Below are 23699 nucleotides of genomic sequence, written 5' to 3' on the forward strand. Positions count from 1 at the left end.
GTTGATATAGATTAAAAAATTATTATCTTAAACTTTTGTTTAATGTTTTAATCTTTATATTAATTTTTTAATCCTTGTTAACCAATCAGAATGAAGGGACAGGGTGGGGATAGGGAAATGGAGACAGAAGATTTCGGTCCATCCTAGAGTACGCTTTGCTACGTTGCTCCAATTACACGAAAAAGAAATTGGTGAGATTTTGTATGATTGACACATTGTCTCCCATTTTAAGGGATGGAATAATTCTAGTAGAACTGGAAACAACTAAAGTCTAAGATGAATAATTCGACGGGAATATAATTCAAATTTTTTTCCACATTCTTCTCAGCAATGCAGTTCTGACAAACTTTATCACCACCTTTCTCCCCACGATGAATAGTCATCTACCTCATTCTAAAGCACTGTGGGAACATGCTCAACCCCACCTTCAAATTGTGGTTAGACACTTATACTTTCTTACTTATCTTAATAGTAATACCAAGAAAAAAAAAAGAAAGAAAAAAACTCTAGGGTCAGAATATTTACCTCCACTAACATTTTTCCTTTCAGGCTTCCAGAATTTCTTTACAAGTTCTCAAAACTGACCTCGGTTGTTCAACCAACCAAAGTTGCGTGGATAGCAATGAAAACAACAAAAGAATGTGAAAGTAAAGGAAAAGGGGTGGTGGTAGGGCGCCAGGTATTTGCTACTTTCCATTAGAACTAGCATGCTTGAAAGGCCAGAGATTTACCAGGCGCTCTAGCACTGCTGCACTCTTCGAGAAATAGCCCGAGAATCCTGCTGGAATTGATGGTGGAGGAAAATCTTCCGCTGGCATAGCAAATGACCGAATCATTTTCTCCATTTTATCGAATGTGAGATATGAGCCCACTTCTTGCAGCCTCTCTGGACCCATTATCGGCAGTGTGTGCTCTTGATGCAATGAAGCAGCCTCACTGTCATTTTTCTGCCAAGAGAAAGACAAGACACAACTTAGTTTCCTGAAGAGCAAAGACAACTTACACAACTTACACAACTTACTTCTCTGGACGCAACTCACACAACTTATTTCTATTCAGTGTCTAGTATATTTGATGATGCATTACCTTCAATGGCGATAGATCTGCACCACGACTAAAAGTCATTTCTACACGAAATCTTTTTGGGTCTTCTAAGGCTACCTGCAATTTCAGTATAACAAATATAAGAATAATCTCTCCAAATTAATACCAATACATCATCACTATGCCATATTTAACCAGTAAATGTAGATGAGTCTTATAACACTGGTTCTGACAATGTAAACTCCCACAAAGTTGCAAATAAAACAGGTAGCAGTACCTGACACGGGAAACTAAATTACTTACTTCTGTGTTCTCGAACATCCTCAGCACTATATAACTCATGTAGTCAAGCTCTTTAGTGTTGTATAAACGCTCTAAAGCACTTTCACAAACAAGGCCATCCTCTCCTTGAAGAGATTCATCCAGGTTGCAGTAGCGGAGAACATTCATTAGAGAATGGATATGAGATTCCTATCAATCCAAAAGTTCATATTAACTTACACGGATTACTATGTTCAGATATAGAACAGGAGAGAAAGATATATTACTCACTGATGTAAAGTAAAGGCGTGTTCTAACATGACGTTCAGGTGTTCTGACATTTGCATACCTGATACAGTAATGATGATTTTTTTTTAAATATTAAGAATATTATGGTAAAGATAAAGAACAGTAACAAATAGAAAGGGTCATATATTAACTTCGGGTCCAAACGATATTTGATCTCTTTATCATCATCATCCTCCTGATCCATTGATATTTCACTTGATATACTAGATCTCCTCATATCTTCATTCTTGTTGTGAAGCTTTGGGACATCACTTGTGCTACATTTTCTGTCATCATTCTTCACATTAAGCTTTGTGTGGTATTCCTTATCGTCCTTCTCCGAAATTGTTAACTTCAAAGGTTCATCCTGAGTGCTCTTTGGTTCTGCAATGCTGATGGCTTCTTCACGAGTATTCCTCAGATCAATCATTATTTTACCCAGTAAACGACGAGCGATCTGAATGAAAAGACAAAGACAGTGACGTATCAATAGAGAGTAAAGATTTAATTTGATTTCAAAGACAAGGTATCCACAGAGGTCAGTGTACAAGAAGCAAATTTACTGATGAGAAACAGGGTAGATGTATATATTCGTCTACTTCCTTAAAGGCATGACCATCACGTAACTTCAAAAAGCCAGAAACAAGAGTTCTTATATGCATACTGTCTACGACAAAAACAACACGCTTCAATTCCCCCCCCCCCCCCCCCCCCCTTCCTCTGTTTACATGAAAAGTAATCTGAAAAGGAAATCCTGGCAGCATACCTTGGAACCAATCTTGAGCTTCTGTGTTGGATTAATGCCATACTCGTTTGGGATGACACCATCAGCAAGTAACTGCAATTACAATACCAGAAAATGACTCGGGCTGACTGTAACAAAAACCCACATATTCTAGCATTTCATATGATTATAAGAGGTCCACTTCCTGTAAAAGCTTATAACGAAAAATTTCTGAAGGAAATTGCAGGATTTTTTAATTGAAAGGAGAATGATGTTTTCTATAGCTAAGGCAAAATGATTAAAAAGACTTTGCAGGATAGCTGGAAATAAGTTGAAGAGGGATAACATGTCCAGCGGACAGGTATGATATATCATTCTCATCTCCTAATTTCTGTACCTGGGCAACTTTGAAGAGCTCATCTAGACCGTCTAAATTCAGATGCCCATTGTGTAGAAGATCATATCTGTCACGTGGTAACAAATAATATAGATAAAATGTTATTCAATAAAAAGACAGCCCAAGATTGTTACAAGACCATAATGGCACAGGCCAGTAATTAATTGATGAATTTGATTTTTAATTTAATAAGCAAACATAACACGATAGGGTTTACGTGATCATGAACAAGGTTCCTCAAAACTCAGTTTGTAGCAAAATCGGGTTTCAAATCCATTTAATAGTTTGAAGACAGTTATGATCAATGTAGTCAAATACAACCGATAGCTATTGCGTAAATTTGGTTTTTGGTTTATAATCTAAAAGCGATGATAACTGACAACTTACTTGCAGGAGTCATAAACATCTGGAATCTGTGTTATGTCGAATCGCCTGCCAGTAAATGATGCAGGACATTCATCAGTAAATCCACAATGCCAAATTATTATTAGTCTCATTGTTAATCTAACTTATTTTCAGCATTCACTCATTCTTACAAGTTTTTTCACTTGATATCATTTGATCGGTAAAAAATTTCATAGTATTTGAAAGTTCAAATGTCAATTTTAAAACAGTTTTGATGCAAAGAAGAGATTCCAGAACATCAAAAATCCTTCCACGTTCTAAGCCTAGAAAATAAAAAGGAATGAATAGATGCAATTATCTAAACAAAACCACATTCAAATAGAAAAAGATGCTAGCACTTACTCTTTTCGTTCATTGTACAAGTCCCTTACAAGCTTTCTCCAACGAGCATACATCAACAGGAATCCCTCGCTACCACAGGGTAATCCAGCAGCAATACGATCAACGTCAATATTAGTCTTACCAAGGGCCTTTGCTTGGTCATAGGGAAGTATCACATCATATGAGCTTGTCATAAGTTCCTCATCTTCATCCTTGGCTAGCTGTCTTACTTGTTCAGTGACCTTCTTAGTTAACTTTACCTATAAATTATATAAGATACATTAAGAAACATTTAGTACAGTGCATTGGATTGGATTGGATTATATTGCAAGCTTATGCAAAAACTGTTGCAATCTGACAATAGCAATGAAATAATTGTTAGAATATGGAAAGGAAAAGAAACGGATTGCAGATATATACCATATTGACTCGGCTAGAAGTGAGTGCAAATGCTCAAATAAGAATAATTTTTCTGTATTTAGGTCTGATCATATATGGCACTAAGACTGTAACAGCTTTGGTTGTTGGTCTTAATACTGCAATAGCGACTGTAGTTCTGGGAGAGCAGAGGGAGGTGTCAGGTGGATTTGACTGAAGAGGGACTAAAAGTCGTGAAAGTTGTTTATGACTATATATTGTTCCTTTTCATCCAACAAAGATAAATGGGTTTTGCTGCTTACAGATTGGACTGAGATAGGTGGGACCAGGTGTTTGTTCTTCTATTAGATCATTTTTCCTTAATTGGTGGTAATGCATCCCACTAAAACTCTATAGTTCAGTCGCCCTTTCTTTGATGAAACAAGAGTCAGCATATAGTCCATATTATGGTTTCCTAGGCATATATAATTATATATCAAACCAGTCCATACCACACTTGGTGACTGAACTCTAGTGGATGTAGAAGTCAATGCCAGGATGATATAAAGATTACCTGCGTTCTTTTTACTTTTAAATCTATTTTCCAACATTTGAAATTGCCTACCACAGCTTGGATTTTACATATTATCATGCTACTATGAAAAATAGAGGACCTATACAATATGTAGATGAGCAACTGGAATGCAGTTACCAAGTCAGGTAGAAGCTCCAAAGCATTTGGAGGCAGTCCCCCTCCATCTGCCATCCAAGGAGATATTCCATTGCTTTGAGCTGTCTTTACACCTGAAGTTATAATCTCGTTCAACCTAGCCTGCAAATATTTCTCAATTATTATAGTAATAGAAGCTTCCCAAATCACAACTATCAGTTTTCCAATTCCCCATCAACCTGTGAAAAAACACAAGACAAACCTTTGCTTCCTCCATCTCAACACTTGCATTTTCAAGTCCATCCAACATAGAGGAGTCCTTGCTAACAAGAGAAACCTTAAAAAGAGGGAATAAAATCAGTCACGCAAACTCCAAAAGGAGCACCAACAAGGTTAAAGAGCCATACCAGGATTGGTGTTAGCTGCCCTTCTAGATCAAGAAGGCCTTTGGCAAATGCAGCTGCAGACATCTGCAAACAAAGATTTTGTAAAAAATGTAACACACCATATAAGGTAATAACACTGGTGAGGCTATATACCTGCACACGGCCCTCATCAGAGCTGTAGATTTTAAGATCATGGCGATAGGTGCTATGGAGGCGAAGCAGGCCAGTACCTTCACCTGCAATTGTGTAAAAATTTATCATGAGAAGTAGCCAAGGAAAATACATAGTAATTGAAGTTGCATCATGAGTGACCTTGTAGTAAAAACAGATGGTAAATTTTTTTTTTTTTTTTAATCCTCAAAAGTTCAAATCCCAATTAGACCATTAACGACTAAAGGATAATAATCATCTGGATTTTTTTTAGAACTTCTGAACTGCACTTGAATGAAACGAGTGGCCCACATGAGTGAAACTAACTAGTTACCATAAGATATTTCATCCGTAAAAATAAACTAGCTCGAGTTGGAAAGACAAATATAATATTTCCACACTGTGACAGGATGAAAAACAGCAAGCTAATTACTACAACTACATCACAGATTTAATATTTTGAAGGCACATAAAGATCTCAGGATGCGCTAGTTGAAAAAAAAAAAAAAACAAGCATAACAGTTTAACATAGCGTACAAAACAAAAGTACACAAGCTATAAACCATATCGTATCTTTTTTTTTTACTTTTTTTTTTTTTTTTTTTTTTGGGGCAAAGAACATGCCCTAGTCAGTTAGTAATAAAATCTAGTTAATTGCAACTGCACCATCTTCCTCACAGCAAAAAAATTGAAGAAAAAGAATAAATGGCAAAACAAAATCTTGATGCATATGTGTCCACTGAACAGCAAAAAAAAAAAATGATGTACAGTAATAAGACGAAAAGAACTGCCACTATAACCTGGATACATGTTATTCCGAAAATATCTACCCAGTTCCTCAGCCTGCAAACAAGTGAAAGATTAAAACAGAGAGCGTAAGAAGAATAAACATTATAATATGCATGCATCTATGACAATGAGGGTTCTCAAAAATGTCATTTGTTATACACAATGATAAAAAATGGGTAAACTAACTGTAGATTATTGATCAAACGTAAGAATAATAAATAAAGTAATAGATACCTGCTTTCTGCCGGCGTGTGTAAGGACACCCCCATACTTGAGAACCATCAAAGCTTCAACAGGGCGTTCTTCCTCACCTTCACCATTACTTTTAGCAACTTTATCCCACTTCAGCGGCTTTAGCTGAACTTTCCTATAAATGCCTGAGAAGTGTCCCCCCTTGATAAACATATGCATGAAAACAGCACATGATTATAACCATATAGTAGTATAACAACATGTCAAATATTATTTACATAGTTAAGAAGATATAAATATGTATCTATTTCGGTATGCATCAAGATTCAAGACATTCTTGCTGCTAGACTATATATTAATCACATATAACTCATAATATGAAAAGTGAAACAGATCACTCTCCTATCAAAATAATGCAAATTCAACAAAACAGTAACTGCCAAAAAAAAAAAAAACAACAACAACAGTGAATAATCCTCTTCTAGTTGGTGGAAGTAAGAGGATTAGGCTAGAAGACATATCACTTTTAGTTGACAGTGGCATGAAAATTAGCGACACAAGTGATATATTATAAGAAATGCCCAAGATACTGATGAACCCCAAATCAATAAAATGTAAATTCAACTTAGGAGGAACTAAAGGGGAAGAGAAAACACAAAAAAAAAAAAAAAAACAGAAGAAGAAGACAAATTCAAGCGAGACTAAATTACCTCCTCGAGCACTGCTTTAACTTGACGAAGCTTTTCAGCATGCTCAATGTCTTCTGCCTCACTGTCACTTTCTCGACCTGGTCTAGACAATGTAAAGACTAAAGAGTCAATATGTCTTTAAGTGTGTTGATAAAAGATCCAGCTAGCACAGAGATCAAGTTATAACTTATGAGTTTAAGTAATTTACAAAGAAAGGTAAAAGTAGAAGAATGAAAGTTTTATATGAATGACATTGATCAGCCACAATAATTAAAACAGTGACACTTAATGTAAAAATCAATACCTAGAACGAGGTACAAGCATCCGTGTGGCATCCAACAAATCTTGCAATTGGATAGCACTTTTCAGTTTTGTCTACAAAATGAGAACCATCACCAATGGTCAGTTTATAGGCTATGTCAAGTGAAACACAGCAAAAATTTCTAAAAGAAGAGATAGATCACCTCAGATCTAGGTCGGCCCCCATTGTACTTTAGCATCAAGTTTAGAAGCTTTTCCTCGGTAACCTTCAGCTTTACTTTCTGTTTGGGAGTTCTATCACCACTGCCAGAGAAAAACAGAGATATGAAGGGAAAATAGGAATTCAACTATAAGAAGTAAAAAAACTGAGAGATACATACTGACGAATAATGGCAATTACGCAACGTAGTTCCTCAGCCTGCCCAAATGTGCCAATGATTCCACTTCCTTGGCGAGTTAGACCCTCAGAAGGCTGGCTTGGTTCATTGATTTTCCATGGTAAAGTTGGTGGAATTACAGAAGAAAGATGAGGAGCCTTAGCATCTATAAATATCTTCCTGAGCACACAAGCAGCATCATCATAATACCTGTATTTCCAAAAAAAAGAAAAAACATTTGTGACATTGGTAAGGTTGAATGTTGTTGCCTGGGAACTATATATTGAATTAGATTACACCAGAACATATTGGAACAGAAAACAAGCCATTTTGAAAAGTTCCAATGAGGTTAGGTAAATGGAATGAAACAAAATAACTTGAAATCTTATAAGAAATAGAATTTTGAATATGTCAAGAAATGGTTATGAAAAAACATGGGAAATATTGAATTAAACAAACCAAGAGCTACTTTAGTTCAAAGTTAAAATATCATATTGAATCATATTGAATTCTTTTATTGTTTGCTGATATTACTTGGTGTTGTTCTACTCATGAATTGTCATATTGCATTCAGGAAAATAACCAAGTATTAATGAAAATTGAAAACACAGTAGAAAAATCGGCATTAGCACACCTTCATCAACCAAATAACTAGAAAGATAACAGTAAACATTACTTGTAGGAATTCTTCACGAAACTCCATCCATTCACATCACAGACATAGGAGCGTCCCTCGCAACGTAAAAGATCAAACCCACAAACCTGCAAGCAATGAATGAATTTGAAAATGAACCCAACGTATGACAGAAGTTAATAAGAAAATGAGAACATCATGACAACATAAGTTACAATAGTTGATACCACATCTGAATTACATACCGCTTGCCTAAATGCAATGCAGACCTCCCTTGCCACTTGCTTCTCCATAGGTGTCAGTAAAACAGGATACCTCACCTGTCAGATTAGTTAACAAGCTAACATCATTCTTTTGACCCCCATCAAGTAATAGCAATGCATCATTTCACCCCAGTATTTCCTGTTAGCAGCATCTAAAATTCAATTGGTTGTAGTACTTACTTCCTTGCCATCAGGATTTCTCATGACAACACCATCTACAACAGGAGATTTCCTTGCCTCAGCATGCGCATATTCAGGGCCCACTGTGTACACCTAGTTTAATTGACAAGAAGAAACAACTACTTAGAGAAACAAAAAGTGAACGGTTGCATAAATATAGCAATGTCTGCAGAAACCACCATGGAGAAAAGTAATTCACTAATCTAGAATGGGTATAACAATAATACACCGGAAAAATTTTATTTTTAATTTCACAAAACAAGGGAATAAAACACAGCAGAAAGGGTTTGAGGGTCAAGAGAAAGCCCCCATATTCATTTAGATAAAAGCATGATGAGGACAGGATGTATCGTGGACAGAGGAAAGCCGCATCTTACAGTTCCCATTCTTAGTTTTACACTTTTTCATATAACAAAGCATATATACCTTGGAGCATGTCAAAAATTTAGCAGGAAATATGTGCTGATAGAATAGTTAGCAATACTTTTCAACAGTTCATATGGAAACCCCCATTCCATGCTGTCAGTAATATCAAGGCATGGTAATTGAAATGTTTATCATTTATTAGATTAAGTATCAGGAAAAAAAGAAAAGGAGGGATGCAAAATAGTAACGGAAGTGCATTTCACCTATTCTATGAGAAGTTTTCTAAAACATTTAACCTCATTATCTTATTAGTTTCAGAAAAAGAAAATATGAAAGATCTCGAACGCAAACCCAAATCATACAACCTTGACATCTGTGCCTCCAGTTGGCATGAATTCCTCATATATATAAGAGCCTTCTCGTCTCACTCTTCTCACCTCTGGATGGAACTCACTAGATCGGTTACCAACCTAAATCAGACAACAAAAACATTCACCGATGAAATTGGCTTCAAATACTTGTTTACACAAATGCACATGCACACAAACATAAACTCTCTTTTAGAGCTATATCCTGTAATGTGCAGTTGCAACACACCTTCCTAAACAACTCCTTCATTCCTCCACCTGCCGAGCTAGGGTAATATATCATTATACTGTGATCATTCCCTTCATAGAAGCAAACACAAGTGTCAGTATCTTTGATTTGAAAAGCAACATCATAAAATTGACGCGAAGCTTAAACAGAGTCAAATTGAGAAATTGCAAAGAACAAAGTAACTGTAATATATATATATATATATATATATAATATTATATATAACACAAAAGCAGCAAAGAGAGAAAAATATAAAACCTTATGATCAACAAACTCATCATAATATTAACTTGCAAAGTAACTGTAATAAATATATATATATATATATATATATATATATAAAATATTATATATAACACAAAAGCAGCAAAGAGAGAAAAAAATAAAACCTTATGATCAACAAACTCATCATAATATTAACTTGGTTCAAGGATTTAGCAAAAAACAAGGTTCGAACAAGAAAGAACCATAGAATATTTGTGCACCAAAATAAATGACGAAAAATCAGCTTGGACACAATAACTTATTTATCAGCATAAGTAAAAAAGCTGACCCTCAACAGGCTTCTCCACAAATGGCTTCCAGAAACGTTGACCATGAACCTCAACAAAATCTTCTTCCTCAACAAAATAGTCGAGCTCTTGATATGGTGCTTCTCTATTTACAAGGGCATATCTCGGAACAGGAATTCCATACATTTCAAGACGCTTCAATGCACCAAGGTAATGCATCAGCTTTTGACATTCTATTTTTATAAACAAAATATACTCATAGGGAATAGGAAAGAACTGTAGAGTTCTCCAGGTCAGTTACTAGGTAACCTTGCTCAATCACTCTTGGATCTGCATCCAACAGTGAACACAAATCTACTCAAACATTAATTTTTTTTTTTCCGCCCTTGGATCTAGGTGCAAAGGTGATTGACTAAGGTTTCTCCAGTCAGTAACTGACCCGGAGAACACACAGAAAAATGAAACATTAAGTTCATACATGAAGACATAGTAATTTTCTAACAAATATTGTCAGGAAACATTAAAAGAGGAGAGGTATAACCTTTTGATACAATGAGATTTCAGAAGCATACCTCATATACCTTCCTTCGGTCATGAAGAAGGTGTTGCGGCTCCAACTCGTTTACGAGAAAAGGTCTGGATAGAAAGAATGGATAATCAGAAAATAATGTTATAAAAACATAGTATTAAACAACTGCCCAAGAATTCACAGAATAGAAGAGAATATGTGAAGAGATCTTTTAATGGGTGAACCTTAAATAACATAATAATAAAACTTTCTCACTGGCATTGATACATATAAATAAAAATAGTATAGACCAACCCCTTTGTTTTTTCTTTTCAAATAGAAAGGTTTCACATATAACAGCAGAAATTGTTAACTTGGAATTAGAAACGACAAAGTACATTATACTCCAATCAATTAACTCGAGGGAAAACATGTGCAAAGAGTAAATACATGCACTTATCATACATAGAAAGATGAATCAAAATAGAATCGATACATGAAAAACATAGAGCTTACTTCCTTAAATTAGCATATGCTTCAGCCTTTTCCAGAGGATAGCCAGAGGAATGGAAGGCAATCAAGCAATCACAAATCGGCCAGCTGAAACATGCAAACAACCGCACGCATTAATCACTTAAAATTCATGTACCGAAACAGTCACCAAGTCACATCACCAGTAACTGTTCATGTCAGAAGTGCATGCACAGAAACCAACACACATTTCGCAATCACAAAATGCTCGAAAACACATACTGCTAAAATCATGTCGAAATTACCTCTCAACCGGATCTTCCAGAATGACCTTGTCACCGAAATGTGTAATCTACGCGGAAGATTCAAATCAAGTATAAGAAACACAGAAAATAAATAGGCACCGCCACAGACTCCTAATCAATCAAAACCAAACAAACAACTATTTTGCATCATGATCATATCACAAACACTATAACGCTCCTTCATACACATTCACCTTCACAAAAACTTCAATCTGAACCAACAAAAAAACTAGGATACAGATTCAAATTCATTCCGGTACCTCGAATTCGCCAAATTCCTGAAGGCGCTCGAGAATCTGCCCCATCGGCGCCGAGAACACCTGCACACAGAGAATTGAGAACGTTCATTGCATTACATACATTGCGAAATCGGAACTTACATTTCCGGCGGTGGAGTAAAAGCGAAAGCGCAAAAAGGAAAAGGAGAACCTCGGAGCCGCATTTCACCTTCTTTTCCATCACACAAACCCCAATCTTAATCTTCTTCTCCATTATCTCTCTCACTCTGTATTCACTTCCCGGCTTCGAGAATCCAAAACCTCACCGCCGACTCGAGAGAGAGAGAGAGAGAGAGAGTCCGGTATTTATAGCATGCCAGTGTTGAAGCTTATCTGGCGAGGAAACCTCGGAGCGCCGACTCGGGCGAGTTGAGCTGAGTTGAGTCGTCACGAGAAATATGGGAGAGAGAGGCGGGGAGGTTGCTTTAACGGCCAGAGAGAGATAGTGGAGCAGAAATTTTCCGGAATAAGAAAATAAATAAAGGCGGGGGAAATGGAAATGGAAAACTAATAATAATTTTAATTTAATGGGGGGAGGAGAGTAGGAGATAGACATTCCAGGATTCTGGAATATGCATATGCAGAGAAAGGGATTAGGACGTGGAAAGTTCTTGGATGCTTTCCATTCCGTTGTGTCCTCCACTGTGCCCAAATTGGGTTCAGGGATGGTGGTCCATCTTTTTGTTTGTTTAACCTTACATGTGCGTAACTACTAGTATGGGATGTGGACATAATGTGGTCTTGGATTGGTTGAGTCTTGCGTTACCTGGTAAGTTAATTTATTCACTGATTTGATTGATGGATAAGTTAATTTATTATCAGTAATTTAATTCGTGGGTCTGATGTTTCAGATGGTCATGTAGATATTCTACAAATCTACATTTGTTTTTCTATTTGAAGTAGACCTATAAATATCTTATGTTTAAGAAAAGGAACATGAAGGAAAGCTTTATATTAAAAGTAGATGACTCTTTACAACAACATATCAGCTCTCTACAATTGTACATCAATTCTCTGCAGTCATATATCAGTTGTGATGAAGTTAAGTTAATCTACTTTCATAGAGTATTTCTTTGAGGTCATATGTAAATTCAATTCTCATGTTTGTGCAACTCTTGAGAGTTGAACTTTTAAAATTCAGGAAGAGGATTTAGAGTACCGACGTGCACTTACATCAACATAAATAGAAGACCGGATGACAACAACTACGCTTTAAAAAAAAAAAAATAGTTAACTATAAATAGGACTTAAATCACGTAATAAATGCTCATGGCCAGTGGAAGAATTTTCAATCGAAATAATATTATTCTATAATGTTGTAGTAATGCAGAAAAACCTGAGGCTATGAGTTCACTATTTAATGGTGAGAATCCAAGAATTTTTTTGTGGGCACATGATAGTGATGATACACAAACATTGGACCTGCGAACTTGGATTTCATGATAAGATATGGACAAATCCATAGGCAGGAAATACACAGAGGTGCAGACACCATATCCTTGTAGATTTAATTTTATGTTTGCTTGTCTAAGGGCCATTTGGTCAATTGCCAGACCGCCCAGGAAATTTTTTTGTTGGACCGCAAGGTTGACTAGTCAGTCTAGATGGATACTCAAAATTAATAGGCACGAGAATATCGTGTTGCAGACTTATTACTGATTCAAAGTGCAACGTGGTCAAAAAGTCAAGGAAGGGCTCCTGCCACCGGGGCTCAGGTACTGTAGCCGGTAGTTGTGGCGAGACCACTTTGTCGTCTTCGCCAACAACACTCGTAATCGTCGATACAGTCAATAGCATGCACAGGATCGGAGAACAGGGTCCAGTAGTTTGAACTGTAGAGAGGGCAGAATGCGATTTTCCGGGAGAGCATGGTCATGCATGAAGTACATAATAGGAACTAGGAAGCAATTTTAGCAGAACTGTAGAATGCACAAGCTACAGAAGTCGACAGCTACTAATGTCTCTTTATACAAAGCGAAAAAGGCAATCGATTGAGAATTAACTTTGTCGACCATTCACCTTAGTACGTGCACCTTTCAAAATCATGAACATGAAGCATACTGTACGCAGAAATGTCCATTTGTTCATTGAACGCAGTCGACATATTTGTTCGATTAAGATTGGCTAACAATATTGTTGGGAGGGTTCACATGTTAGACAGGGTACTTCAAAAATGAGCATTGGTAGTTTAACCAACTGTACTAGGTCAGCACTGGTTAGCAAATACTTGTGTCCCAAGTCTTCCCATTATCATCACTAGAAATTGCTCGCTGAATTCGCCTCACAGAGTTTAGCACTAACCGCTTGTTTACCGATACTAGTTCCCGCAATATATCCCCCAGACCAAGCATTCTGCAAGATAAACAAAACAGTCCAGTGAGAATTGAGCAACGATTAAACAAACAAATAACAGATGGTGAGATGTGGTATGAAATTCTAAATTGGAAGGCAGGACCGACAATTGACATGATGTTAAACCAAATGATGCCATGGTTAATACTTTAACTTTTTCCTCTTTGACTAGTGCACCATGCCAGTTGCGATTTCGGTTACCAAACAAAGAAAGAAACGTACGTAACATGCTTGAAAATGTCAAAGAATTGGGGGAGAAGGTTGAAAGACCACTTTATCTAGATATTACACGAAAATCCTCTAGTAATGGTTGTTATGAGTAGAATGTTTGACTATGGAACCCAAAGCATATATTTCCATAGCAAAAACATATCACTCCCTGACCTTGGATACAGTTCATTTACAAGTAGAGCGCTGGAAATTTTAAATTGATATTCTAGCATACTACAGTTATATACCAACAGCATATTTGTGTGACAGTAATATGTCATTTCATTTATAGGACAGGATTTTTACCTGAAAATTGAAACCACCAGTTATCCCATCAACGTTCAATACCTGAAATTTTTTTTACGTTTTAGTAACACAAGTAGGACAGCATGAATATACACGTGAACTCTATTTTTTATAAAGGGGAAAATATAGTGAATGACAACTACCTCCCCTGCAAAGAATAGGCGTGACTGTATTTTGCTTTCCATTGTGTTCAATGATATCTTTAGCAAAGCAAGAAACATAATTAATTACCAATGGTGAATGTGAATCAGAACAGAGAGGAAAGGCATGGGAGAGAGAGAGACAGACAGACCTCAGAAAGTGGAACACCACCAGCAGTGACAAATTCATCCTTATATTGACTCTTCACCATGAAAAGAAGCATATATCTCAGTCAATTTTGAAAGATTTATATTTTAAAGGAAAAAGAGAGGGGGGTCTTGCTGATTAGTTTTGCAGAATCATACCTTTCCTCTAACAGAAAAGTCACAGTGCTTTAACATATGAGCAATAGAAACTAATGAGTCCTTTGAGATGGATGCCCACAATATATCACCAAGTAAACCCTGTCCATGAAAAATTCGAAAGATAATTTATCACGCTAATTTCTCTTTTAAACTACAATATATCACTTAGAAATTGAAAAAAAATATCAAACCTGGCGACCCAATATATATTTCCAAAATCTCTTCACAAGGCCAAATTCTGTAGGATATGAATTAGCTACCTTTTGCTTCTGCAGGGCCGCAGGGGTATAGGCAACAAACAAGAGAATTGTTAATTCAGACACAGCATATGGTAATACACGGAACCATGAAGCTAAAAAAAAAAAAAATCATATCGTGTCAAAGTCCTAACAAAAATTGTTATGAAGACTATATCAAGTTTCATCACGTAAACTTGAACCTTTAAAAAGTTCAAGTTTGAGGCATATGTCGTCACTATTTCACAGAAAAGTTTTGCATATGATTATTTGTTCTCGTTTAAATGTTGACTTATATATGCTGGTTATATTTTGAACTAAGGAAGCATTTTGAATTATTATTCTCAAATATATATAATCCACCAACCCACATCATAGCCCAGACAGACTAGCTCCACTTCTGCAATGCCCTTTAGTTAAACAGAAAACTATAAATTCAGAAAGTAAAAAGATAAAGGAGTACCACAAACTTATTTTTGTGTTGTGTGAGGATTGATTTCACATCTTCTATATGCACATCAGGTGTAAAGTCCAGAATAAGAGTCCCTGCATCCAAACACTACCGAGTTGAGAAAAGACAGTCAAAGTTTGAGAAAAAAAAACTGTGGGCACAAAAATGAGTGAATAAACAATAAAGAAGAAATTTCCTTGCCTTTGTAACCTGTACGGGATAAAACACAGGCACCCCAAGCAGATAAGCGAAGAATTGCTGGCCCACTGAATCCCCAGTGTGTGACTAACACAGGTCCAACCTACGGTTCCAAATACTTTTCTGTATGAGACATGCATTATTGAAATATGAAATGCTGACAACAAAATAAAACATGCCTGTGTAAGCTGTGGTATATTCCTTTGGACACTCTCTGTTTTCAGCTTTGCCTTGACTTTAGGGAATGTAATCTGAATGTTAAAAGAAAAGGTAAGAACCACAGAAAAGCTTGTTTCTCTTAATTCTACATGTTATATAAGCAACAGCAGGCATCAGACAATGATTGTTAATATTTGATATGTTGTAAGCACTTGATTATTATGAAGATAATTACCCCTGACAAGTCGGCCAGCTGTGGATCCTCAATCTTGAAAGTAAATAGACTTGGTACGGGATCGACAATTAAATGACCAAGCTGAGATGCAAGACTGTAACCCTGTAAGAAGAACAAAGTCATGTTATGAAATTAACCTATCAACGTTACGACACAAAGGAAAAATAGTTAATCACAACCTGCTTGCCATTACCGCTGGCAATCAAAAGATAATCAGCTTCAACATATTCAACAGAACTGGGTGTACGCTTTTCAATGCCTAGAAGAAATTTTCCACCATCAGTAGGAGATGCAGTTATCACAGCTTTTCCAGTCTGCAGAGAAACTGGTTGAGGAACTCAAATTTCAGCAGAAACAACTTGCAAGTCAATATTAGAACAACGCCACTCAAGCATCAGAATTTGGATACCACAAAATTATTATAAGACTGAGGAAGAAGCATACAAGATCATTTAGTTATCATTATGAAACGACAACATACTTGGTGATTAATGAAGTTAACAACCTGGAAACTAGTCTGCTATATGAATTCCCATTAAAAGCTTAATGGTTGGTATCAAAATTAGAAGACAATCTTAGATGTGAAACATAAGAACGTAAACAAAACAAACTATAATCTAATAGCAATTGTCATGCAATTGGTGGACAAAACATACCTCCCAACCGCGTTGATTCAGACATGAGACAATCAATAATCGTAGACGAACTGTTGCTGACAGGAAACACCCTTCCATCATCCTCAGTCTGTCATCAGATGAGATCACATTATAAAATGCACAATAAACACATTTCAAGCAAAAACAACATGTCGTATAGCACACAACCTTCAGCTCCACCCCATGATCAGAAAACCAAGTCATGGTATCCACCGGCCCGTGCGTGTTGAAGAACGCTCCTTTCAATTCTTTATGACCCCTCGGATAGTTTTCTGCCAACATCTACGACCCAAAATCATCACGCTAAAACTCAATTCATAAAAAATGCTCAAATATCAACATAAACCATTAAACCCCATCTATGTATTACCATGGATTCAACACAATGCCCATTTGTCACATTGCACCTTCCTCCCCCAGAAACTTTCACCTAAGTTTGTAGACACATACAAATCAAATCGACACCGAAACAAATGCGAAATGATCAGAACATGAAAACCATACATAATCAAAACAAAACCTTGGCTAGGGGCCTTGCTTTCTCAATGAGCACCACATTGAGATTAGGAGCCAGGGTTTTAGCTCTAATTGCTCCAAAAACCCCAGCTGCTCCAGCTCCAACTACCACCAATACCTCTTCACCTGCCTACCCATCAAATAATTCACACACACATATATATATATATATATATATTTCCATCAGTAAAATAAAAAATAAAAAACGAACATGAAAAGTCTGAGAAATGATGTTGGTGGTGTTATACCTTGTGTTGAGCTCTGTGGGTGGCAGCTGAAGTAAATTTCCTTTTCTTGAGGGTTGAAATAAGACGACCGTTACGTTTTCCGGTAGTTGCGGCTTCTGAGAAGAGCCTAGAGGGAAGGACGAAGCGCGCCAAAGGGAGGCTCATATGCGCTTTCTGTATATTTTTGTTTAGACTGAACTGTTGGTATGGATGAACGACGATAGACTATCAAGTGTGTGTGGGAGCATGATTGTTATGGTGGGGTCGTGACGTGGCAGTAATATTGACACCCGTTGGGCCTTGGGGTAAACAAACACGGCTCCATCGGGTGTTGCCTATTGAGCCGTGGGCTTTTGGGCTCCGATGTGTGAGAAACAAATCGTTTTAAAGCTTTTCAACAAAAGAAAATTGAAAAATAGTTACTTTTAGTGCTAAAAAAATCGTGCGATTGGTTTCCTCATGGAAATGTTGAAAGATCATCTTACCATCTAGGCATAATTTCAAAGATTTAAGAAAATAATTTTTTTGGTTCGTGGGAGTCATGACATGCCATGTGAGCTCACATGCAAGACTAAAGTATGTATGAATCCGAACCCACTTGTATTGCTCAAGGATCCATTCTAAATATATATATATATATATATATAATTGAGAATATTCTTAACGTGCATCCTTTTTTTTTTTTAAATAGAAGTTGAATTCATTAAATCAACAGCAAAAAGCTGAACTCTACCAAAACTTACATAAGAAAACCCGGAAAGAAAATCCGGAGTAACCTATCTAAGCTAAAGCAAACTTTTAAAGATCATTGGGACACTCACATTTAAGCAAGCCTATACAAGAATGAAAAAACCTCACCTCCTACGGACAAAAAATCATTCAACTAGCCCCTACTTGCCAATCACGCAATTGTGGTATAAGCAAATGACTAGAAACGTCATAGAAGACTTATAGAAGTTAATCTATGTTAGCTCAGTGGTTAGAGCACTCACTACCTAATGACGAAGTCATGGGTTCAAGTCACCATGTGAATAAAAGTAAAATCCTTTGATCCTCTTTAAAAAAAAAAAGGAAAAAAAAAATCTAACCTCACATAGACTCATACCCTAATACATTAGGGCCCAGATTGCTTTGACCTGAGCCCAAGCCCGTAGGCCCAAACCCAAGTCAAAACTTGCTCAGCAGAAATAGTACCCTGCCCCATCAGCCCAGGCTTGAAACCAGGCCCAAACCCAAGCCAACAGAGGAGGAGTATCACTGCTCGGTGCTTCTTTGCCGTCACTGCCGTCCTGTCCTCCGGCCGTGCACCGGTCGAATAGCTCTGGCAGCTGGTTTTTCCAACCATGTATCACCATCTCGAGCAAAAACTGCCGAAGACTAGGCGTGCTACACCCCTCGAATGCCAAATCTTGAAGCAGATCCTCGCGCAGCCCGCAAAAGCACATCGCCACTGCACCCAATTCAGCAACCACCCAGACCAGTTCAAGCCAGTCATTCCGCGGTCAAGTCATTGGCCAGAATAGAAGCCGTGTCACACCGCCACTCCTCAGACCCAATCCATCGCAGCCGTGCAACAGCCACAAGTTAGACAGATCCAACAATCCACCCACCCAAACGTTGCAGATACCCAAAGCCGACGACGCAGGGCGACGTACCTAGACAGGAGGACCGTCAATCAGACAAGATTTGACGGAACTCTAGTGTGCTCGACGAAATCCTAGGAGAGGGCGCCGCTTAACCGTGCATCCATTTACTTGATACTTCGTAGTTTAATTTGTTGATCAAGTACATACGGTTATTTATTAATTAGATTTTTGAATTCTTTTATAATTAGATGTGTAATTTGATAAAATAATCTGAACTTCACATCTAAAATTAATTGGTAATAAATGAAGTGGTATAAACCATTATAAATTCATAAGCAAATTCCTCATTTTCTCATGTGAGATCTATAATTTCAACATAATTACTTTACTCATTGCTTACTACTGCGTCTAATTTACGTGAAATGACAGTATATACTGTACATAATCTATTTTTTTAAGGATAAACTATACTATTTTTTTTTAAAGGGATCTGTACTATATGAGAAGGTTTTATACACACCCCCAATTACTTAATGCACACCCCCATATTTTTTTGTCATCAAACTTCCACCTATACCCCTCCTCATTAATAAATAAATAAAAATAAAAACAAAGAAGATTCTACAAAAATTTAAATGTTTTATATATCAAATTATTAATTAAATATATTCTTAGAGGTTAAATTTTCTCTTCATCTTCAAGATACAATCGACCTCTCTTTAATTTCATACGTGAACGTCAATGAAAGATGAAATAATAGTAGTCCACATGAAGAATTAGCGAGCAACCAAATTGGTTGAAACATATTGAAAGAGGTTATAAAACCATCAAATATATCTTGGATACATAAATACATCATTACCAATCACTTCGAGTGTTTGCAAAACAACAACCATGCCTCATTCTTTACTAATTTTAATATTGACCATGACTATATGGATCATGAAGATATTGACATATATTGAATCTTTTAAAATCTTAGAGACATCAAAGTTCTTCAACTTGAAGAACAACAAAGGTAAAAAAGTTAAGTTATTCAATATTTTAGCGATATATATATACCAACCTTATTGATGTAAAAAAGAAGAAAAGTAAGTAATTAATAATTAGTAATTACTGTTGTGTTTTAAATGATTACTCGCAAGCGCACGAATCGATTGTAGTATAGTTAGTGCAAGCACGAGGTCGTTCCAACAAGGATTGAAACTCGAATTGATTCTAACTCAAATAACCAATTGAACACAAAAATAAACAAACATTTAGGAAGATTGTGATGATTGAAATTATAACTAAACAACTAAGAATAGAAACAAAAGAATTGAGAGATGAATATGAGAGTTGAATGCTAAGACTTTGAATCCACCACCTAGTACTTCTACTCTATTGCTAGCTGACAACCATTGAATTCCCTAGATTTTATGCTAATGATTCCCGTACATAAGCCTTATTGATCCTGGACATATGCCAAAGTTCTTCTAACTTATGAATTCTAACTTATTGATCCCGTATAGAACTCATGTAGCCAAACTATAATTTACCTCACTTAATGATCAGGTTCAAGCAAACATGTTCAACTCCATTAAGCACAAAAGAACTAGGGAATCATGCAAACAAGAATATCGACTATGATCAAGCACTTGTATTCTCAATTCACAACTCTTTAATCACAAGATTGAATTATCTTTTGGTACCCTAGAAAACATCTACTCTTTGATCAAGCATCATGTTCTCCAACCAAATAACTCATAAACAAAACCTAGGTCTTATTGATCCCGAGCAAAGATTTTGAATAAAAGTTCTATTGAAACAGTGATTAAGAGTTTAACATAGCAATCTAGAAATTCAATAGCAAACCAACTAAACAAATAGAATAGTCATACTAGGGGATTCATCTCAGCCCCAGCATAGGAATTTAGCAAAAAGAAACGATAAAGATAACTAAGAAAAATATAGTGAAGGAGGAATAAAGATGGAGGTGACTCCTCTTGCTCTTGTTGCTTCTCAATCTGCTCTCCATGCCGCCTCTTGCCTCTAGACGTCCTCTTTTTCTGCCTTGTATGTCTCTTTTTAATTTCTACTTGACTTGGGCTTCTTAAGTCTTCTAGTCCAACTTGGAATAGATTTATTCTCTCCAAAGAAACACAAGGTTATTATAGTCAACGCAAGAAATTACTCCAAATATGTCAGATACGTTCAGTCTTGTTCCATTCGAGTGCTAAGAACAACGGACTTGGGCCTCACAAGTCTAATTCCGAAAAGATATGCAAAATCCGTCAGAATCTTCCTTCCCGAACTAGGTTCACTTAAATCATCATAACTTCCTCCAGAAGAATGCGAATCCACTTCTGTAAAATTCCTCAGAAAGCTAACATCCGTATCTTTCCAATGGTATATGACTCGCCTGCTACCTTGTGAGAAGGTACAGTTTAATCCTCAAAGTTGACGCACAGCAGAGACAATTCTGGACACTTAGGATAGCAAACACCCTTTCAATCCTGCGTTTGACTTTAAGCTCCAAATCATTCTTTTCTCCAATTTAACCTACAAAACACAAAGACAAAGTAAATAACTCAAATATGACAAGTTCCATGTCTAGAATCCTACATTTAAGGGTATAAAAATGTATGAAATCATGAACTTATCAATTACAATATTGATATGTCCCCAAATTAGTGAGCAATTTTTTTTTTTAAATAACAGTTTATTGCATTAGTAATCAAGCCATAAAAACATGCCAGAGTGTAACAAAATTTACAAAAGAAGATCCGGAAGACCGGATAAACTATCTAAGCCAAACTAAACCTATTAAAGTATAATGGGACGATCGCATGACGCAAGTCTAACTAATAAGTAAGAATAACCTCACATCCTGAGGAAAAATCATTCATCTAGTCTAATTTGGCGACACGCAATTATGGTACAAATCACAACTAGAAACATCTTAGAAAAGCTTATAAAGTTTACCCCTACCTAAACAAGACTTGCATCCAATTGTCTAGTAGCAGAACTTAAAATCTAGCAGCTAATTAACAACCTCAGCAACAGGTTGGTCTCTTCATGCTTTTCTTTGAAATCTGCTTACTCGAATTGAGCCCAACCCCAAACCCAAGCTATAGAACCAGTAGCCCAAATCCTTTGCCTGGCCATCACCGCCGCCGCCAGTGGCGTTAGCTCCGGCGGTCGGCCCTTCCACCACACAATCTATTTTTCAATCAGCAAAACACTAGCACCAAACGGATTTGGTTCCTCTGATCTGCTTGTTGACCTTGATGTCTCTTCCAACACAATCCGCGCAAGTCCTAGCGTTCAACCAGACAAATGAATCCGACCTCCAACTTGCCTCGCGACCTCGACCGGAAAGACTCTCCTGTGAACGGCGATTGCCTTCCAACCTGAGACCAGAAAGATTCCTCTTATCAGCAAGAAAAACTCACCCCAAAACAAGACGAGAGGAAACCTGACGTCAAGCGCCGCTCGGCCCTATTGGAGCAGACTGGAAATGGCACCGCCGTTGTTGAAACTCAAACCCTTCGAAACCCTAGGTTTCAATTGGTTTGCTTAGAAATGAATTGGTTAGCAATTGATTCCACAATAAATCAAAAGATTATTGTAAAAGAATGTATTAAATAAAAACTTATGATACATAGTCGACCTAATTTTTTTTTCTTTAAGTTTTTCTCATTTATTTTTTCAATGAGGAGGGGCGTAAATGGAAGTTTGACAAAAAAATATGGGAAAATGATCATTTATCCAATTTTGAGGTTAATTAACCCCACTTACCCAAACACTCTAAGAGATTGCCCACTTACCCAATATTTAATATATTTTTTTCCCTAATACCCAATTAAGCATTTTTTTAAATTCCTTTTTATTTATTTTTGGGACAATTTTGCCCTCTCCTTTTTTGTCACTTAGAGAGAGAAGTCATCGGAGACCTTGTCGGACTCCAGCGACCAGTGACCTGAATCCGGCAACCAGTCACAGGAATCTTGAATCCGACTACCGGACTGGTGACCGGATTCCCGCATATGATTTTATTGCCCCCTAATAATACCTAATAATCATATTATTGTCCCCCAATAAACATATTATTGCCCCCCAATAATCATATTATTGCCCTCCAATAATCATACTATTGCCCTCCATTGAATTGCATAAACTCCCAAAACTAAAATGAATACACTATAGGCACAATTGATCAATTTATATGTTCAATTCTATATGTTCACTTTTTTTTTCCTTCCCCATTTTTGGAGCTCACAGTTTCCAAGAAAAAAATAAATACAATTAGGCCACCCAGAAAATGTTCTGGGCACCCACTGGAGTGTGAGACCGGCTCTGGGCACCCACAGGTCAGTAACCTGTTGCTTTGGGTTTTGAAGCCGGATGGGTGGTATTAACGGACTACTCCTCCCCCATCGTCGCTCGCCTCCTCCCCCCTCACACAAACAACTCGTCTCCTCCTCCGCACCCACTACAACGTCGTTTTCCCTCACCGCCTTATCGAAGTCGAAACTTTGTAATCAAAATCAGAACTTTGTTTCATGATGTCGGATCGATGAGGCAACCCGGGAGGACCTCTGGCGATGAACTACTTGAACTAGGTGGCGGTGAAGACGATGGAACCGCACGGCTATGACCAATGATGTCGACGGGTTTGGTATTGCTGTCTTCACCGACGACGATGAGAGTCGAT

General features: G+C 37.0%; 2 protein-coding genes across 4 annotated transcripts; both read right to left on the reverse strand.

Moving 5' to 3' along the window:
* Positions 1 to 494: 494 nt before the first annotated feature.
* On the reverse strand, positions 495 to 12057 carry LOC112186318 (inositol hexakisphosphate and diphosphoinositol-pentakisphosphate kinase VIP1). Of its 2 annotated transcripts, none has more exons than XM_024324679.2 (30): positions 11595 to 12057; positions 11408 to 11467; positions 11148 to 11194; positions 10888 to 10971; positions 10436 to 10499; positions 9905 to 10058; positions 9352 to 9422; positions 9120 to 9224; positions 8389 to 8481; positions 8191 to 8265; positions 7988 to 8073; positions 7315 to 7521; positions 7138 to 7237; positions 6978 to 7048; positions 6695 to 6776; positions 6027 to 6185; positions 5804 to 5846; positions 5007 to 5089; positions 4875 to 4937; positions 4730 to 4804; positions 4510 to 4629; positions 3462 to 3700; positions 3102 to 3146; positions 2715 to 2781; positions 2360 to 2431; positions 1746 to 2050; positions 1597 to 1654; positions 1348 to 1515; positions 1087 to 1161; positions 495 to 947 (listed from the first exon to the last, which is right to left on the reverse strand). In XM_024324679.2, the coding sequence occupies exons 1-30, from the start codon at positions 11637 to 11639 to the stop codon at positions 687 to 689; spliced, it is 3177 nt and encodes a 1058-aa protein (XP_024180447.1). In that variant the 5' UTR covers positions 11640 to 12057; the 3' UTR covers positions 495 to 686. The 2 variants fall into 2 exon arrangements, with proteins under 2 accessions (XP_024180447.1, XP_024180446.1); XM_024324678.2 differs by having other exon boundaries at positions 11577 to 12057.
* Positions 12058 to 13393: 1336 nt separating this feature from the next.
* LOC112186319 (uncharacterized protein YtfP) lies at positions 13394 to 17629 on the reverse strand. 2 transcript variants are annotated; one of them, XM_040513680.1, is made up of 16 exons: positions 17439 to 17629; positions 17195 to 17320; positions 17045 to 17104; positions 16843 to 16956; positions 16675 to 16762; positions 16198 to 16277; positions 16019 to 16120; positions 15804 to 15875; positions 15628 to 15727; positions 15439 to 15521; positions 14931 to 15008; positions 14740 to 14838; positions 14586 to 14636; positions 14437 to 14493; positions 14294 to 14335; positions 13394 to 13777 (listed from the first exon to the last, which is right to left on the reverse strand). In XM_040513680.1, the coding sequence occupies exons 1-16, from the start codon at positions 17580 to 17582 to the stop codon at positions 13682 to 13684; spliced, it is 1392 nt and encodes a 463-aa protein (XP_040369614.1). In that variant the 5' UTR covers positions 17583 to 17629; the 3' UTR covers positions 13394 to 13681. The 2 variants fall into 2 exon arrangements, with proteins under 2 accessions (XP_040369614.1, XP_024180450.1); XM_024324682.2 differs by having other exon boundaries at positions 16198 to 16343; positions 17439 to 17628.
* Between the last annotated feature and the right edge of the window lie 6070 nt (positions 17630 to 23699).

This window comes from Rosa chinensis, chromosome 2 (assembly GCF_002994745.2).
Source record: "Rosa chinensis cultivar Old Blush chromosome 2, RchiOBHm-V2, whole genome shotgun sequence".
Lineage (NCBI taxonomy): Eukaryota > Viridiplantae > Streptophyta > Magnoliopsida > Rosales > Rosaceae > Rosa > Rosa chinensis.

Excerpts from the sequence above, each read along its gene's own strand:
- LOC112186319 (XM_024324682.2), bottom strand. The coding sequence starts at position 17,582 with ATGAGCCTCCCTTTGGCGCGCTTCGTCCTTCCCTCTAGGCTCTTCTCA. Across the intron at positions 16,957-17,044 it reads GGCATTGTGTTGAATCCATG|ATGTTGGCAGAAAACTATCC; the intron begins GTAATACATAGA and ends TTTGGGTCGTAG. Across the intron at positions 14,494-14,585 it reads GTGGTGTTCCACTTTCTGAG|ATATCATTGAACACAATGGA; the intron begins GTCTGTCTGTCT and ends GCTTTGCTAAAG.
- LOC112186318 (XM_024324678.2), bottom strand. The coding sequence starts at position 11,639 with ATGGAGAAGAAGATTAAGATTGGGGTTTGTGTGATGGAAAAGAAGGTG. Across the intron at positions 6,186-6,694 it reads TTAAAGCAGTGCTCGAGGAG|GGGGGACACTTCTCAGGCAT; the intron begins GTAATTTAGTCT and ends ATGTTTATCAAG. Across the intron at positions 2,051-2,359 it reads AGCTCAAGATTGGTTCCAAG|ATCGCTCGTCGTTTACTGGG; the intron begins GTATGCTGCCAG and ends CTTTTCATTCAG.